This window comes from Magnolia sinica, chromosome 9 (assembly GCF_029962835.1).
Source record: "Magnolia sinica isolate HGM2019 chromosome 9, MsV1, whole genome shotgun sequence".
Taxonomy (NCBI): Eukaryota; Viridiplantae; Streptophyta; class Magnoliopsida; order Magnoliales; family Magnoliaceae; genus Magnolia; species Magnolia sinica.
Window position 1 is genome coordinate 47,240,328 of NC_080581.1, and position 19,923 is coordinate 47,260,250.

Genomic DNA, 19,923 nt, shown 5'->3' on the forward strand with positions numbered 1-19,923 from the left:
TTTGTGAAAATGCCGCAGAGGCGAACTCGGCTCGATCTTGGCTCGAACTGGCTCGAGCTACTGACCGAACTAAGCCGAGCTGGCCAGCTAGGCTCGAGGACTAGGCCGAGCCGAGTTCGAGCTGGGGTTGGCAAGTGGCCAAGCCGAGTCGAGCTGTGCCAAGCTCGACTCGGTTCGACTCTTGTACACCTCTACTTAACCCCACCAGTTGAGCCACCTCCAATGTTACCAGTTTGATTCTTCTCATACCTTGTGTCATAGAGACCCCTCTGTTTTGCAGCTGACCTAACTCTACCATCAAAGAGACCCCTTCCCAATCCATCCGCCTATTCCTGGATGTAACAACATTACACATTTGCTGATTGATTGCCAGAGGGGTCAAAACAATAGGAGTCCCTACACTTGGTATCTCTGGACTCACCATCGCACCTTCTAGAAGCTTGGACCATGAAGACACCTTCGTTGGAGGTCGCACATCTTTGAAACCCTGATCTTCGAATATGACAATTTGGTCACAGGTGTGATCATTTGTTAAATCTGCATCAGAGGGTACCTGGGAATTTTATTTTTTATTTTTGTACCGGCCGTTCTATCCGCCATGTGCGTCTTCTCCAATTGATTGTCTTCAGTTTGCTGTATTTCTTCCCCCATTCCATCAACAGTATCAAGGACTTCTTCGAAGAACTGCAAACCCTCCCCAGATGGGGTATTTTGATAGATTTCCGATCTAGGGGGTGCCATCAAGATGGGAATCCTTGAGCTCCCTTGAATCGCATCTAGTCCTTCCATCATTGAGACCTGTCGCAGAGCCCTTCCCTGACTGCTCGAAAAGCCGCAGATGCTTCGGGTGCTGCATTTGAAACAAAGAGTTGTTCGCACATGCGATCACATCAGTGATCTGCCACATCTGCCTTTTCAGGAGTTGAAGTCTCACATGAGACAATCTGCTCATGCACCTGAGTATTTCCACCGATATCCATCCTGTTGTCAACAAGAGATTTTAACATCTCCTCATTAAATGCCGCCCCCTCTGTCAGTCCATGCAATGAACCATACTCTTGCCGACGTGCCACTTGAAGCACAAAATCTGCTGGGCCTTTGAGATGCGTCCCTGTAGAGATGGTTGTATCGCCACGCGTTGAATTCTCTGCATGTTCTCCTGAAATCGCTTTATCGAGACCAATGGCATTGCGAAAACACTCCTCAACATAGTTCGGTGTCTTGCGAGAGTACTGAAGCAGTACACCTTCTTTGTAGCAAATTCCGGTCGCCATTACCGGATTACTCCTTGCTTCTCCCATACCAAGTTGTTGGAGCTCCACCTCTTGAAGGATCTTGGTTATTATTTTAACCTCATTGACCTTCAGAATAACCTGATTCTGCCATGGAATCTACTTTTTCTTTCTGATCTTCAGACGTGCGAAATGCAATTCCTCACTAATTTCCGTTCTTTTATCTGTCTCTATTACTTATCCATTGCAAGCTCCAATTTCCTTAAAGACATCGTCGATCCAGAACTTGAGCGGTATATTCCATACCTGATACCAATGTTCTTCCCACCCAAATATTGACCAGATCTCCCATTTTTGAATATCAGCAATCAGATCGTTATGCAATCCTTTGCAAGCTGTAAATACCACTTCTGCTTGTTTATCATTTCCCAGCAAAATTAACATCCTTCCAGCCTGTAAACGTTTGGCAACAATATCTTCTTCACCTATATATTTGCAATTCCCAGTAAGCCATTCTACCACCATTTCTTCCTATACCCTTGCTTTCACACTGATGACGAAGTTGAACTCAAATGTCTTAAGAGAATCCTCCAACCTGGTTGTGAATCCTCATGACTGGTCCTTCCTCCGATGATTCTCTCCATACCCAAAGTTCCCTTTGTTTTTTGCATTTCGTCTGTAAACATACTCTCTTTTTCCTCATTGTTTGAAATTGTGTCCTTATAGGATTTGCCTTACACAACCGGTTTCAAAGCTACTGATTTAGGCCCTCCTAACTGAGCTTCTTCACTCCCCGTTTTGCCCTTTTCTTTCAACAGCTATATCCCGATATGGGGTTCATCCTTCTGTTCTTTATTCTTTCTCTGGACCATGTCTAGCTTTCTGAACTTTGATCTTAACACCCCCCCTTAGGCCCTCCTAACTGAGCTTCTTCACTCCCCGTTTTGCCCTTTTCTTTCAACAGCTATATCCCGATATGGGGTTCATCCTTCTGTTCTTTATTCTTTCTCTGGACCATCTTTAGCTTTCTGAACTTTGTATTCTTCTTATCCCATTGTTGACATTTTCTATCTCCCCCATTGTGCTCATTCGCACAAATGCAAAGCCTCTAGAGCTATTAGAGTTCCTATCATTAGGGCACCTCCATCACCATCCCCGCACTTCTGAAAACCCTTTCAAAGTTGATAGACAGCAATCCTTCCAGGAATTATTCAACGAAAAGGGTTGGATATTCCACCAACGGGGTATTCCGTCTTCTCCCAGGTTCTCGAGCCACCTGTTTCCTCCTTGCTATGGTTTGCCAGCCTCCTTGCTCATCTCCATCTTCCCTGATCACTGGATCTTTGCCTTTTCCGGCTCATTTTTCTCTCCACTGAGATCCCATGTTTTTGCCAACCCAAATCTTCATGACTCATGTGAGGCTGAATCCCAACTGACAATGTCAAACCAAGTTGCTGCTAAGTTGAGAGTTGAACATCTGTACACTGTAGCACATCTGTTTTTGTAGAAAGGCTATTAAAGTACAATGAACCTAGAGAACTGAAGACCAGTTCCTTTCAGCGGACATAAACATGTTTAGTAGTGGGGCCCACTAGATGGACAAGAGGATCCACGAATTGGGAACCCACATATTCATTGCATGGCGCAAGCTTCTTCCCTTTGCATTAAGAAATCACTTAAAAAGGAATTTTAAAAAAGAAAAAAGAAAACTAAGAATCATACCTGCTGTCATTTGTGTTTAAATTGCATGACAGTACTTTGTTGCTACAAATCTTTCCTAGTATGTTCTGAATCAATTGAAAATTTGTTCTTTTTCAGAAGACTGATTCCATAGTATTTATATTTTATATCAAGGGGATGTGATAAAAGAGCAATAGATGGAATGAAACTTTATCTCATCATTTTTATTGTGAAAGGATCATCGGCATTCAGATGCTTATGCTGAAACCAATGCAAACGTCAGGGGTTAGTTAATCAATTTATTAGAATTAGCTCTACTTGGTGCTTATGAGTAGTTAATTCAACTGTGCATGATTATACTGGAGGTGTTTATTTGCCATTGTTAAAAATCTTCACCCTGTAAGTTTGGTCGCATTCTCTCACCTATTATACAATTTTCATTTCACAACCACAATGGTTGCTAACCATTTTATGCATTCATGATAACTGTTTGTATTTGAAAGGTTTATATTTCAATAAGGCCATTGTTATCTTTCAATTTTACATTGTGATCTTCAATTTTGGCAAGTTACATGCACTACGAAACTGGATTTAGCATGCCTAAGAAACTTCTCTTGGACAAATATAAGAACTTCACATGCGGCAGTATTCTGTAACTGGTTATGTGTTGCATAGAAGCCACTCCACAAAAGATAATACTTCCCCTTGACCTTAATTCCCATTTATGCTGAAATTTTGTTGCCCTTGAAGACAAGTTAACCAGAATCTCTTTTCTCAGCAGTCACTTAAATATACACAATGTTGTTGCTAATTTTATGCCAATTTGCTTGAGTGTTTATGCTATTTTTGAATTGTAAGGACAAACTAGAATCTTTATCAATGATTAGTTTTTATGTGCATTTATTGTTAACAAAATACTTATGCCAGAGGTCATGTATTTAATCTCATTTCTTCACGGGCATCAATTTATTTTCTAGTCCACCATTGCAGGGGCTAACTGGAGGAACTCTTCTATCAAGAGATAGGGAATTCATTGTCTTTTACAGGGGTAAAGATTTTCTACCACCTGCAGTCTCTGCTGCAATAGAAGAGCGTAGGAAGTACAGAATTCACAAAGAGGAACAAAAAATAGTTAAAGACATATCTACTGACACTGGAGTTGAGCATGAATTGGGGCCAGCAGAATCTGTTTGTATAGATGAGCTTGAAGAAATGAAGGACCCGAAAAGGGATCTTGCCATGGAGATAAGGAAATTGAGGTCCACAAGCTTAGCTGTTAAAAGCATGGATGTCAAGCTGTCTATGGTAAGTGTTTGTGAGATGGTTTCTTGTATGAGCTCTCTCCTTGTATTTTTTTTTTTTTTTTTTTGTTAGCTTGTTAGTACACCCACTGTCAGATCACACTTCACTGTTAGCCACACCCACTAGGGAATCGATGCCAAGACCTTGGTGTTGAAACGAGTTATCTTTCACTCTGTCTACCACTTAAGCTATGCATCTGGGTGTGATGAGCTGAATTTTCATGGAAATAAAATGTCATATGCATGCACAAGGAGGCCTTTTTCATTCCAAAACTCGAAATTCATTCCTTCTAAGTTTAAACTTCAAACTCTTGACCTTTATTCTCCTTGCAAGTTCCTCAAAACAGGCACTAGAAAAGAAGGAAAAGGCAAAGAAGCTTCTGGCAGAGCTAGAGAAAGTGGCTGAGCCTCAAAAACCAGAAGTTGATAGGGAGGGAATTAGTGAAGAAGAAAGATACATGCTAAGGAAGGTTGGCCTTAGAATGAAGGCTTTCTTACTGTTGGGTGAGTTATCCAAATCTAGTGCAGCTATGTTCATCCCACAGATGTTGAACTCAAAGCAGTTGGTTTGTGAATGGTGTTCCTGCATGGGCTTATTGAAGGACACTTCCGAGTTTACTTATGGTTGTGATTTGGATTCATGAGAAGACCCATCCAAATCATTTGGGTGAGTTTTATCTTGTAGTTTGCCAACCAGTGGCATAATGAACCTTCAAACCATGGGTCTCACGCTGCAACAGTTTCAGAGTTTGGTTCTTGTCCATGCCTTTTTGTTTATTGTTTGTAATTTGGCTTTGAAGTGATCTAGCAAGCCATGTTGGCCCTGGCATGTCCAACCTAGCTCACCATATCATATTTGATGTTCTCCTGAACTGGATGTATTGTCTTGATTGGCTCAGGCATTCTAAGCTGTCATGTTTATATCAAGGTTCCTGTGTTGTAGCATTGCTGAGATGCTGAAGTATTCCATCTCAAGTGTCAACAGTACCATGTTGCCTAATTAGCTGGTTCTTATTCACACTTTTCTGTTTATTGTTTGTAACTTGTCTTTGAAGTGATCTAGCAAGGCACCTTGGCCTTATCATGCCCAACCTAGCTCACCAAATCATATTGGATATTCTCCTGAATTGGATCTATTGACTTGATTGGCTCGGCCATACCAAGCTGTCATGTTAATGGCAAGGTTCCTGTGTTGTAGCATTGTTGAAATGCTGAAGTATTCCATCTCAAGTGTCAACAGTACCATGTTGCCTAATTAGCTGATTCTTATTCACACTTTTCTGTTTATTTTTTGTAACTTGGCTTTGAAGTGATCTAGCAAGGCACCTTGGCTTTATGCCCAACCTAGCTCACCAAATCATATTGGATCTATTGACTTGATTGGTTTGGCCATACCAGGCTGTCATGCTAATGTCAAGGTTCCTGTGTTGTAGGCTTGTAGCATTGCTGAAATGCTGAAGTGTTCCATCTCAAGTGTCAACAGCACCATGTTGCCTAATTAGTTGTTTCACGTCTATCTTCAGGCAGACGGGGAGTTTTTGATGGCACGATTGAAAACATGCACCTTCACTGGAAGTACAGGGAACTTGTAAAGATAATTTGCAAGGATAGGTGCATTGAAGATGTTCACATAGTGGCTCAGACATTAGAGGCTGAAAGCGGGGGGATATTGGTGGCAGTAGAAAGAGTGAATAAAGGTCATGCTATCATTGTATATCGGGGGAAGAATTACCAACGCCCAGCTGACTTGAGACCTCGAACACTCTTAAATAAAAGACTAGCAATGAAGCGCTCCTTGGAGGCACAACGTTGTGAGGTGAACTTGATGCTTTTCCCTGATGGTTGTTGGGGTCCATCAAACTTGTTTTCACTTAGAGAGAGTTTGACTACTCATAGTTTTCCTTTTAATTGATGCAGTCTTTAAAGCTTCATGTCTTGAAACTCGATAGTGATATAAACAAAATGAAACTTGAATTGGTGAGTTTTTTCATTTTTAGAGATTATTTGTCTCCGAATATGATTAATTTCCACCATCTTAACTCCATAAAATTTTCATCTTGAGGGATTTCATGTATATTATTAAATGATGCAGGCCAAAAATGACCAAGTGGTGAACTTTGTTCAGTCAACTGAAGGTATTAGAGCAAATACAGAATCTGACACTGGCAGCCATACTCGTTCACTAGAATCTGGTTACCATCAAGAGAATACCGAGGTGAGGCACATACCTTGGGGAAATTAAAAAATAAATAAATTTGAATGTGAGAGATATATTTAGCTGATGGATTGCTGTGTCATGTTTAATAATCTATGGGTAACATCGATGCCAGTTGTGTTCAGGGTGAATGCCTGCCCAACTTCTTAAGTATTCTCACTTGAAATCCTGAATTTAAGGATTTTATGATTTTTGACCCTTATGCAAGCAGTCCACTTCTGCATTATAGAAATACCCCTATTAAAGGTCAAAGCTTTTCCTTTATTAGAAAATTGTTTCTGTCCTTATGCAGTTAAGCTAGGTTTACACTTGCCTTAGATGAGTGGACGGCTTCGCAGCACATGTACCGACATAGTATGTGTGTGAGTTGCGGGGTATTCATTAGACATGTGGCCCACCATGCACATGCCCTGTCCAAAAAAAAAAAAAAAAAAGCAACAAGAAGAATAAAAAAAGAGTGGATTGTCTAATAAACTTCTTTGATCCTGCAATTGTGGTGTCTTTTTCTGTTGAGACTTGAGGATGGGACATTTGGAAATAATATTTCTTCCTTGTCAAGGAATTCATTTTTCCTATGCTGATTGGATGATTTTCTTCACACATTTGCATAGTTGAATTAATAGAAACTAATCATGGACCAACCCCAATGATCTTAAGATAAAATGAATAACAAAGGAATAAAAGTGAGAGAATGAACCACTGACTATGCACTAAGAATGTGTATTATTCTGACTATTGACCATAAAGTGATGCATTTAGATCATTCAATGTCATAATGTACAAGTAATAAAACACAAACGTACAACCAAATGCTACAAAGAGCCAAGAATATACCTTGGTCTTAGATCACATGGAGTACGAGGCAGCTCGAAGTTGTCGTCCCTATCCATTCTGGGTGACTATAATACTGTTGTTGCATTTAATTGTAATACTGTGACCAGCTCATGAGCTGATGATACTAGGTCATTGACTCGAACATATCTATGGTACTCATCCTCAGCAATGTCCACCAATATGTTCCATCAGTGAATACTGAGCAGTCATCAGTCATCATAACTATGACCATGGCTCTCTTAATGGCATTGGCTGCATGGCTATGGATGGACTTCAAAACCTATATATGTATCCTGGATACACCTGTCCATACACATATCCCTGTCTGTGTCTGTAGGCATACTCGTAACCAGAACTGAGTTAGATGATATTGAAAAAGCATTTGTAGCCATAGGAGTCATGCATCCTATAGCCATATGAAGTGGAGCTATATCCATAACACAACATGAAAATGGAGTTTCTCTACCCATCGCTAACGTTTATGGACCAAATACACCATGAAATAGCCTCGTCATTGTGTTCCAGCTGTTTCTTGCAATGCGAGAATGTTGCCTCGGGGATGAGTACAATGGTTTGGGTCTTGGGTGGCATGGTCAAACTGCCTCTCCATGGTGAATGGGCTAAGATGGGGATAAATTCTGATTATCGTTCTCTAAATTGCTTTAGCTCACGTCACACGATGGCCCATGTGACTCAAAATGCTTCACCCTGAGATGCCAAGTCCATTGTTCTCCTGCTCCTCATCAACATGTCAAACAAGTCATTTTGAGGCCTGACTTCGTCAGTCATACCTTCTATCATTATATTTTCTTTTATTCTTCCCATAACTTGTTGCAAGTTTATGGATGTTTGAATCGTGTATTTACTTTTTGGCATGATCACTTCAGGCCAACGAAGACCCTGAAGTTGATGCAAGTTCCTTGCACTCCATTGAACGTGTGGACTCTTCTAGAGACAGTGAAGGGAATGCCAAAACTTCAATAAATGTAATCGAATCTACATTTCAAGTGCACAATATGCAGGTAAAGTGTTATCCACAATTGAGTGCCTATGGAATTTTTTTTTTGTTTTTTGTTTTTTTTTTTTGTTTTTTGGTCTTTCCATTCTTTTCTTGGACACATGGTTGTCTTTAATCCTCATGCCTAGTGTTGTCATAATCGTTATCGTATTGTGAACTGTAATCAGGGATAAATCGTATTGTATCATGAATCATATTGTAATTTTCTTTATGATTTTCTTTAAACTATCATAATTTTTTATTTTTATTTATTTATTTTTTTTCATAAAGAAATAAATGTATCTCCCAAGTCTTTGGTACAGTCTCTTTCCCACAATTCATTGCTTCATAATGTATCCCATGGATCCCATGGCCGGCCTCTTATCCGAATCAACTAACCTTAGTATGTTAACTGATTCTCATGTATGCTCTTCAGTATTAAGTAACACAGCAAATCGTGTCATGATCGGTGTAGTCAACTTGCCTTTTGTATGCTTTCTCATCAAATCCATGACCCATCAATGCTTGTAATGTAGATCGTTATAGCCCTTACATTCGCCATGGTCTCCACATGAACTTGTAATTTTTCAATGTCTGCAAGCATTAAGATTTATGCAATGGGTGGACGTGGAGACATTTGACCCACTTTTATATATACAGATGTGCTATTCGTAACAACTTGTACAACATTCTTGTCGCTTACCTCATTAATAATGGACTTAAGTAATGGTAATAGTTGTTCACATTGTTGGAAATACTGGATATATCAACAAATTTTTCAAAAATCGAACACTCGGACTATTAATAAAAAAAAAAATGTTAATGGACCAATTTACTCCATCTTTCCACCCGTTTGACATGATCGTGCATCCTGTTTTCGCCCATTCTTTCTTTTATATCGTAATTGACTTCTCTATATTCTCAACCTCCCAACTTCAAAAACTTATTTCTTACTTCATGATAAGTTGGAAGCTTCAACCCCAATCTGAATGCGGCAACTGCTTCCATCATTGGTGCAAAGAGGGGGCTCTTCATAAGATTGAAAGATATAGAATTCACGTAGAGGAAGCGAGTAATAGCAAGACACATTATCTCTATCTCCTTTCTTCTAAATTCTATTTAGAGTGGCTTATTGCTTTTCTTTTCCCCAATTCTTTGTTCCAACAAAGTCATCCATAGATGTGCTTCCTTTTCCTTTATCACTGTCACCCAATTTGTCCACATCTTGTATGGTTGGAACTTATCCAACATTATACATGTCTTCTCGTTGATGTTTCTTTTCACTAAAATTATTGTCCAACTTCTACTTCAATACATCGTCACCTAATTGTGAACGTATGCTGCAATGTTTTTCATTATTCGGGTGAGGTAATGTTTCATTCAATACACCTCCCCACTAAGTTTACCCACAAAAATTGCATTTCAAGTGAATGTTATTGTTTTCATCCACCTTTAAGCAATAATCCCACACAGGATCATTATCCTTAGCCGTGGTGATACAGGACATGAAAATTAAATATGATATGCGAGATTTCAGGCTTAAGATCACATTAGTTCAGAAACAATTACACAAATTCCATATCCCACTTGAAAGTCCAAACATTCAATTAAGGGGAATCTATGCCGGTCCAGGCCTACACATAAAAGGGCTGGATCAATAAAAATTATGAACCAAACGATACTCAAAGATAAGAAATAATCATCCATACATGCATAGTAATCAGTTCCTAATCCAAGGGATTCACCAATTTCAAATTAAGGAACCCTAGGGTAAGAAAAGGGGCATAAAATTGGATATTTGAGTAATTTAGGGTTAGGTTTAGGGATTTTGGGTGAAAGCGGAGTGAAAGAGAAGAGAGACGAACCAGAAAAGTACCGCACGCGTGGACAACAACAATGGCCCAGACACACATGCGTGTGATCTCGGCCGCACGTGTGTGGGCCCACTATTCAGAAAAAAGCCACCTTGGCCTTGATCGGCCAGTGATGGACTCCAAAACTCTCAAATCTCAGCTGATCCGATGTACGGTTTGTGTGTGGTGCTCCGCCGAAGTTTTAGCCCTCCTGTAGGGCCAGATTCTAAAATTCTGTTGTGGGGAGGAGAATTGTTGCAATAGATGATTGATTCGAAGTGTAGATGATGGGGTGAGATGAGAAGAAGGGATGGGTAGTAGAGATGGTGATGGATGAGGGCGAATTGGGATAAATGTGGCTTCGCACCACGCTAGTTAACCCTTCGATGAAGGGAGGGCTTCGCACCCAATTATGCTTCACAACTCAGAGAGTAGGAAAACGTAGAATTTTATTAATCTTCAATCAATGAAAAAAACTACAAGGGGTGCCTATTTATAAGAAAACCCTATACCCCCAAAACTCACACCATGTGCGCAACCTATTACTTGGCGATGAAGTAAACTAAAATAAAAACCAAACAGAGAAATCTAAAGCATTCACGATGTTCTAAATAATAACAATAAGCAAAACCTAAAATATGAAATCAATCCGACGAGTGGGCCACAATCATGAGATCCCATGATGGGCTTTTCTTGACTATCGGGCCCACTTTTTTGAACCAAAACTTGTCTTCTAGCTAGGAGACCCTCCCTGGACGTCGTCATCGAGCCAGATCGATGGTGGGGTCCTCCTTCTGCGTATGTACGTGTGTAGGGGTGGTGGTGTGAGTGCGCGTGTGCGCATGATGTCTCCATCAATTCTCCCCGGCTGCGAAGATTTCGCCACTAGCGAAATAAAATTCCTGAACCGATCCAGGATGTCAGGATCAAGTCTCTGAAGCTCCTCCTCAGTGAGCCACGTGCTGTCTGAAGCTGGGCGTGACTTCCATTTAACTAGGTACTTCTGAAACTCGCCGGCCGACGTGGATATTATCTGATGGTCCAGAATATCCTCTATTTCCTCTTTAGGTGTGGGAAGGGTAGGTATATGAGTTAAAGGCTGAGAAAATAGGTCGGGAAGGATATGTATGTGATGTAGTAGCTGGGAAGATAGGTCAGGACAGGTAGGTATGGCAGGTAGAGGTTGAGAAAATGGGTCGGGACGGGTACGTATGGGAAGTAGAGGTTGGAAAAATGGGTCGGAAGGGGTAGGTATGGGACATAGTAGCTGGGAAGATGGGTCAGGACGGATAGATATGGGAGGTATAAGTTAGAAAAATAGGTCGGGAGGGGTAGGTATGGGAGGTAGAGGCTGGGAAGAAAGGTCAGGAAGAATAGGTATGGGAGGTAGAGGCTTGAAAAATGGGTCGGGAAGAGGCCATGGTTCAAGGGATAAATATGGGGAATTAGGATGGGTGGACGAAGGGCCTGACAAAGTATCAGTGGTCCCCTGAAAAGTAACTAAATCCTCCACATCGGATGTGAAACTAATTCCCATGAAAGGTAGAAGATCTACCTCATACACATTGAGACCGTTTCGTTTTATAATTTTGAAGGGTCCAGCGCTACGCGCGTGTAACTTACAAACGGCCCCCGGAGGGTACTGTTCGGACCAGATGCGAACTATCAAAGAGTCCCCAATATTGAATTCTTTGAAACGTTTATGTTGGTTTGCAGAAAATTTGTAATGTTCATTACTAGTAGTGATCTTCTGCCTGATTTCTTGATGCCATGAATGAATGTGATGCGCAAAAGACTCCGCAGGCTCTGACACCCTATGGGACAGTGACATAGGGACAAGATCAATAAGTTTCTCAGGTTTATAAACAGTAACGACTTTATAAGGACTGAGGCCTGTGGACCTATCGACAGAACTATTAAACGCAAACTCGGCTGTAGGTATTAGGGTCTCCCATGTTCTGGTGTGCTCTATATCCCTCCTAGGGGGAGACTCATTCGGTAGATCATCAGGAAAGACATTACATAACTCATCCATTATTGGAATGGCCTCAGTGGGTAACTCTACACTAGCGTCTGGTGCACTCTCTCCAGCCACAAGGCCGCACACGTCGTACCCCTTAAAATAGTGGTCTTAATGTCTCTCATGGGGTGGGTGCACGGGTGCACACCCATAAATGATTCCTTCACCAACTGCATTCATTGGTCTATCCACCGAGCGACCTGCCTGAGATGGGACATTTACCCCAATGGTGGGGTTTGTCCTGGCGATGGTCTTTAGTCGGGTAATGCGCACATCAAGTTGTTCTAAGTATTGGTCCATTTCCAAGCACTTAATCATAAACTCTAACTTTTAGGACAGCTTGTTTAGTGACTCTTGCAATTGTTCCATGTTTAGTGTAGGGTGCCAACCAAAATTCAACAATATAGTTGTCAAAATATAAGATTTTTTTTTTTTAATTAAATTTTTAAAAGAAATAACCTAGTTTCTAAAAACAAAAAAGGAAAGTTTCTAAGAAAAACAAATTAGGAAAGTTTCCAAAAAAAACAACCTAGTTTCTAAAGAAAAAGAAAAAGAAAAGTTTCTAAAAATAGAAAGTAAGTTAGTTTCTAAAAAAGAAAAAGGAAAGTAAACTAGTTTCTAAAAAAGAAAAAGGAAAGGAAATTAGTTTCTAAAAACAGATTAAGAAAGTTTCTAAAAAACAGAAAAGGAAAGTTTCTAAACCTAGAAATAGAAAACTAAGTTAATTTCTAAAATAATTCAAATAAGGGGATAACAGAAAATTTCAGCAGCTTATGTTAGGGTTTATGGACCTCTAAACAACCTTATATGATGAGAATTGATGCGTAATGGACATAAACAACCAAACCGTAAACATGTAATGAATTCCCCTACAAGAACCCTAGGCTCTGATACCAAATTTGATGCAGGACATGAAAATTAAATATGATATGCGAGATTTCAGGCTTAAGATCACATTAGTTCAGAAACAATTACACAAATTCCATATCCCACATGAAAGTCCAAACATTCAATTAAGGGGAATCTATGCGGGCCTAGGCATACACATGATAGGGTTGGATCAATAAAAATTATGAACCAAACGATACTCAAAGATAAGAAATAATCATCCACACATGCATAGTAATCAGTTCCTAATCCAAGGGATTCACCAATTTCAAATCAAGGAACCCTAGGGTAAGAAAAGGGGCATAAAATTGGATATTTGGAGTGAAAGAGAGGAGAGACACGAACCAGAAAAGTACCGCACGCGTGGACAACAATGGCCCAGACGCACATGCGTGTGATCTCGACCGCACGTGTGTGGGGCCTACTGTTCAGAAAAAGGCCACCTTGGCCTTGATCGGCCAATGATGGACTCCAAAACCCTTAAATCTCAGCTTGATCCGATATACGGTTTGTGCGTGGTGCTCCGCCGAAGTTTCAGCCCTCCTGTTAGGCTAGATTCTGAAATTCTGCTGTGGGGAGGAGAATTGCTGCAATAGATGATTGATTCGAAGTGTAGATGATGGAGTGAGATGAGAAGAATGGATGGTAGAAGATGGGTATTAGAGATGGCGATGGATGGGGGCGAATCGGGATAGATGTGGCTTCGCATCACGCTAGTTAAACCTTCGATGAAGGGAGGGCTTCGCACCCAATTAGGCTTCACAACTCAGAAAGTAGGAAAACGTAGAATTTTATTAATCTTCAATCAATGAAAAAAACTACGAGGGGTGCCTATTTATAAGAAAACCCTATACCCCAAAAACTCGCACTATGTGCGCAACCTATTACTTGGCGATGAAGTGAACTAAAATAAAAATCAAACAGAGAAATCTAAAGCGTTCACGATGTTCTAAATAATAACAATAAGCAAAACCTAAAATATAAAATCAATCCGACGAGTAGGCCACGATCATGAGATCCCATGATGGGCTTTTCTTGACTATCGGGCCCACTTTTTTTGAACCAAAACTTGTCTTCTACCTAGGAGACCCTCTCTGGACATCGTCATCGAGCCGGATCGATGGTGGGGTCCTCCTTCTGCATATGTACGTGCGTAGGGGTAGTGGTGTGAGTGCGCATGTGCGCATGATGTCCCCATCACGTGGACTTCTTCACCAACTTCAACAACAATCAACACAACCCCACCAATTAGTAAAAAAGCAATTATTTAGCCTAAAAATAAGCATATAAATATTTAAGATTGAAAAGAATCTTAAAGTAAACAGAAAACATAAAAAAGAGAACAAAAAATAATATGAAAAGGGCATAAATATTGAATATTTTCAACTTATTCAGCCTAAAAAGGGAAAAATGGAAAGAGAACAGATTATATAAGTATTTTTTAACCTATTTTGATGTAGAATCTTAATGGAGAAAGCGGCATTTGATTCCATTGACCTACGAGAAAGATATATTGAATAACTTCTAGGTTTTTTAGGCCCCAAAAACTCCAAAACCCTTTTTAATGGGGCACTTTGGGGGGGGGGGGGGGAGGGTTTAAAGGCTTTTCACTTTTTTTTTCCCCTTTCCAGCGCCTTAAGGTGGAACACTAATCGCAATTGTATGATTCATACGAACTGTATCATTCACTACTATAATCATACCATTCACAGTCAATTCTTACGATTCAGATTGGAATGTGATTTGGGTGTACGATTCATATCATACACCCTATTGATACGATCTGAATCATGAATCGTATGATTCAGATAACATTGTTCATGCTTTTTGTTGTAACAGGATTAGTAGTGAGTTCCTTTTCCACATGATCTTGAGTTTTCTATATTGAATTGTCATCCTATTCTTGTTTTTACAGGTTAAGTCAATCTCTTCCTTTTCCAGGCATCAATATGAGTTTGCTGAGGCTGAACATCCTGAGCTTGAGTCATCGTCATCCAAACCTGTTCTGGATGATCTGACCTAGACTCACTGCACTCTGAATTTATTTATTTTTTGTGCTAGAAAATTGCCTTTTGAAATGCCTTTACTATCATTTTTCCTAAAAATAGTTTCTTACAATTCATTGTTTTTGTTATAGTTTGTTACATGGTATTTGATACTGATTTTGCAGCCACAGGATATGATTGAACATTCTGCAGCTGAAGTTGAAACTTACGTCTCTAGGGATGGGTCAAGGGAGTTGTCACTTGAATCATCTGTATACAAACCTCCGTCATCTGTTCACAAAGATAAGATGGAGGGATCTGATGTTGAAATCCCTTTCATGACTGCACCTCTTTCCAATCGAGATAGGCTTGTCTTACGAAAGCAGGCCCTCAAGATGAAAAAGCGCCCTGTGCTTGCCATTGGTAACCCCGATCTTTATAACCCATTGTCATGCAGGTGTTAGTTTTTTTTCAAAACATGATTATCACACTGTTTTAATGGTTACTGGAAATTTCTGACTTTAAAACTTCTTCATTTCAAAGATTTCTGTGTCTGATGCATTTTGAGCATGGATGTTGCTTATGTCATTACAGGAATTAGGAGTGTCAACGGGCCGGGTTAGGGCTGGGCCAAGCTTTATTTAAGCCCGTCCTATATTCTTCAACGTATGCCCAAAACTGGCCCAGGCCTGTGACGGGCCAAAATAGTCAAGTCTGAGTGTGGCCTGGAATACATATGGAGGGGTTGTACATGTATTTGTACTCTTTTAGGTTAAGTTTTATGGTACAAACATTTGGGTGGGATTGTTTCTCAAAGGTTTATGCACCTGATTCTCTCAGTTGTCAGGTTCTGAAGCATTTGGTAACATGGCCAAGTTTTATTTTTGGGAACTGTCGAGAATTTCACTGTAGTTACTGTCTTTATCTATTGAAGATTTACATAAGTATGTGCAATTACATGGAAGATGGAAAAAAAAAAAAAAAAAAAAACCCCTAATTTTCCAGTTCTATGACCCGTGAGATATAATTGTTTTTTTTTTTACCTGTTACTGTTGTGATCAGGGAAGAGTAATGCAATTACTGGTGTTGCCAAAGCAATTAAGATGCACTTTCAGAGGAATCCTCTGGCGATTGTGAATGTCAAGGGCAGAGCCAAGGGTACTTCTGTCCAGGAGGTGGTTTTTGAGCTAGAGGTGGGTACTAGAGATATGGCCTTTCTTCAGCTGTATGTTGACTGTTACTATTTTATTCCTTAAAACTTCTAACTTTGGCCAACACGGGAGATTTTTGTTGTATGGCCTATCACACTGAGGCCCAACCATATCAATGGTTTGGATCACTGGATCATGTCCCCATTTGTACAAATTGAAATCTTAACATACCACATATTTCCTCGGATCAAGAGTTGTATAATACTCAATCTTTCTGCTTTATTTTCCATTTTACTTTTTATCTTTCCAGCAAGCGACTGGTGCAGTGCTAGTATCGCAGGAGCCCAACAAAGTAATACTCTACAGAGGGTGGGGAGAGGAACATGGTGTTGCTTCTAAGAAGGAAAAGAAGGATGAAAGAGAAACAAGGAAAAGTCAAGAGACTGCAGTTTCACCTCGACTCCTAGCTGCTGTTAGAATTGAGTGCGGATTGCAGACCAGTCTAGGGGACGTAGTACCTTTTTAAGTGAGAGAGAGAGAGAGATTGGTATGATATTGTTGGCTATGACAATGAGCAGTTCCTGAGCTTCACAATTTGCACCCCCGTTCATGTATTTTATTATTATTATTTTTTTTAATGTCAAAATGATTTGAGGTTCAATGCACAGTGTTTTAAGTATAGCCGATATATCTCTTGCAATATATCTTGTATTCTACGTGTGTGATATGAAACACACAAGTAATGGGACATGTTCGATCTGATGAGCATTTTTAATTTTTTATCTTTTTTCCTGTAAATCATGTTAAATTAGTATTAAATTGTTACAAATTCATGATTTTTAACATTTTTTTTTCTTTTTTCTTCTAAATTATATTAAATTAGTGTCCAATTGTTATAAATTTATGATTTTCAAAACACGAAAAATCATGGATTGGGAGCTTTGATTTCGAGATTTGGAGGAGATGGGCTGAGTTGTGAAAATTTGGATTTTTTTTTTTTTTTTTTTTTTTTTTTTTTCAATTTCTTACAAATTGGTTGCAAACTGTCTCCAAACATAAAATCAAATATGTAACCTGATCTAGTGATTCTTCTTTTGCTTTTGAATATATTGCTTGTGTTTTCACGTCTTTTTACCTTTATAAATTATATGAATAGACTTTGAATATACATGCATCAATTCAATTAGAGAGTGCATAAATCAAGACCTCATATAAAGGAAACATGTAATGTGCACTTGGTTTTTTTATTTTATTTTATTTTATTTTAAGTGTTTATTGATGTCCTTTGTAACAATCATTGAAGTTTCATTGAAAAATCTAACCAATTTCCCAATGTGTTTCCATGTTTCCAACAACAACAATACATTATGCGATACAACCGATACATCCCATTTTATAATAGATTTGTATCTGTATCCCAATGGTGTGGTACTTAGTGCGATATCAATATTTCAAGCACCAAATGCACATACTAGATTATGATGGAAAGTTATTGCTAGGGTTCAAAGCTAGTGTGAAGCCATGATTCATAAGAAGTCCTTAAAAACTCTTATTCTCACCTTGTCCCATGCCTCTACGTGAGAAGGATCCAGGGAGTTCTTGGGCAGTCACAAGAGCTGAATACCATGAAGTGTAGAAATGAAGATCCAAACGTGGAGGGAGACTGCTATCTATGCCCTTGAGGAGGTTACACTGTTACTTTCTGCCTAAAAAATCATTCAATATAAACACTTCTTGCTACCATTGAATGACTCAGGAGTGCTTTTCTGTCAGTGCGAGACTCTGATCCGCACTGACCTTGGCCATTTGAATGGGATAAGATCCCGTTGCGGAGATGGATGTTGTATTGTCCTTGGACAGGCGGATGCTACCTTTGGGTTGGATGATAGAGAACTTGCAGTGGCATGTCGGCACGGAATGTACAGAAGGGTGTTGCGCTGACATTGGTTAGTCGCATATGACGAATCCGCACTGGCTTGTAGATGAGCATGGATTACCTCAGGCTAACCTATGATGATTAGCGTAGCCTGCACTGCAGATTTTCAATGTCAATAATGATTAAGACATACCGTCATAAGTTATAGCAAACTGCAAAGTATATTTGAGATGTCAAAAAGTGATTTAAGAGATATAGCAGCATGTTAGTTATATGGAATTAACATATGTCCACATAGGAACCAATGGTCATCAATTCAACACATTGGCCTTGCAAGGAAAACAACAAGCTTGTGTAAAAAGTCGATCAAACTTGAACTTGAATACTCATGCTATGTATGACCATCTAATCTCTTTAATATTGTAGACCATGTGAGAAGGATGGGAGTATATACAACCTCTCATGGAAGTCCATAAACAAATGTAGCCGTATGGCAATTGACATTGTCACATGCATAGATTCACCACAACACAGAGCCATATAAATTGGGCAAAACATTCCACTTTTGTCCAATTCAAAATGCACTTAATCATGTGATCTAAACCAATCACCAATAACCTCATGATCCTTATTATGGGGAATCACCAATAACCTCATGATCCTTATTATGGGGAAAATAGACCGACTCACAAAAGAAAGGTCAGGTCAGAAACTCAAGTATCCAACTCAAATAAACGGTTCCAAAACCAAAGGGAGGAGATCAAGTTCGATGGCGCAAGTACTACAAACCCTGAGTAAGCCCAGCTGCCCGACTAAGCAAGTATGTTGGTACGACCTAGGTTGACACTCAAGGTCGGCACGACCCAGATCCCCTACTTCTCTCTGGACTCTGGATTGGAAGACCGGTGCAAACCCATGTATAAGCAATGGGAAGAGGCTATCAGGACTCATAAAGAAGTTAAATGCTACAGAAATTGCACATCACAAAGACCTTCTTTATAAATGGAAGGCCATCACTTTGTTCGGCATACGTGGACGAGTTCCCTCATGTCCTCGGACAATACTCAACACATCTCCAGCACACAGCCATTTCCTTGGTCCGACCTCAAGGGGAGGTCGATCCAATTAAGCTCGGTCTCTAATTACATCTATATGCCAATTCCGGATGGTTTGACCTTATCTAGGGAAGATAGGTTCGAGATCCTCTCTGCAGATCACAGGATTCATCTATGATATAATCGTGATCCCGAGATCCTCTCCGAGGATTTCTGGGGATCTTCTTACTTAATAAGGAGATCTCATCTAGTCACCGCCTCTCCTCAACTATAAATAAGAGCATCTATAATGGTGAGAGGTACGCACTATCTTTAGCCCCAAAACCCTCGATATTCAACTAAGACTCAGATCATGTCCCTGACTTAGGCATCGGAGGGTCCCCTGCTCTAGCCAGGGTCTTCCTTGTCCATTCCTTGTATAAGTAAACAGGTCCAGAAAGGGGCTAACCAGATTTATGTATCAACAGTTTGGCACCATCTATGGGAATCGGCATTGAAAGCCGCTCTCATCTCATTATCAGTTCAACAATGGCGAAAGAGAAGAAGGCCCCCCAGGCCTCCTCTGTTGCGCCCGACCTTGCACCGCCAGATCAGTCTACTAGCCATCGGGACTCCACTTCCCAGCTGTAGGCTAATTCCGTGCCTGCAGGACTGGTGCAATGATCCCGTAATCGGGGAGGATTGTTGGTCTCCCTTGAACAACAAGTCGAAGTGTTGAACAATAACATGAATTCTATGAAGCAGTTGTTGGAACAACTTCATCCTCGATTCGCGCAAGGGGTCGAGCAGGCAATGAGACTAGTGGTCCAAGAGCCCCCTGAACCTTTTGACGCACC

General features: G+C 40.1%; 1 protein-coding gene across 5 annotated transcripts in view; it reads left to right on the forward strand.

Annotated features, from left to right (window-relative positions):
• LOC131255410 (CRM-domain containing factor CFM2, chloroplastic) overlaps positions 1 to 16,938 on the forward strand; it is a 68,527-nt gene extending 51,589 nt beyond the window's left edge. Inside the window, exons 4-12 of one of the 5 annotated variants that reach the window (XM_058256117.1) lie at positions 3,903 to 4,217; positions 4,561 to 4,717; positions 5,737 to 6,029; positions 6,131 to 6,190; positions 6,306 to 6,428; positions 8,150 to 8,284; positions 15,197 to 15,428; positions 16,068 to 16,198; positions 16,467 to 16,938. In XM_058256117.1, the coding sequence (XP_058112100.1) occupies positions 3,903 to 4,217; positions 4,561 to 4,717; positions 5,737 to 6,029; positions 6,131 to 6,190; positions 6,306 to 6,428; positions 8,150 to 8,284; positions 15,197 to 15,428; positions 16,068 to 16,198; positions 16,467 to 16,682 (1,662 nt within the window). In that variant the 3' untranslated portion in view covers positions 16,683 to 16,938. The other 4 variants (XM_058256118.1, XM_058256120.1, XM_058256116.1 and 1 more) reach the window with 4 other exon arrangements.
• The last annotated feature ends 2,985 nt before the right edge of the window (positions 16,939 to 19,923 follow it).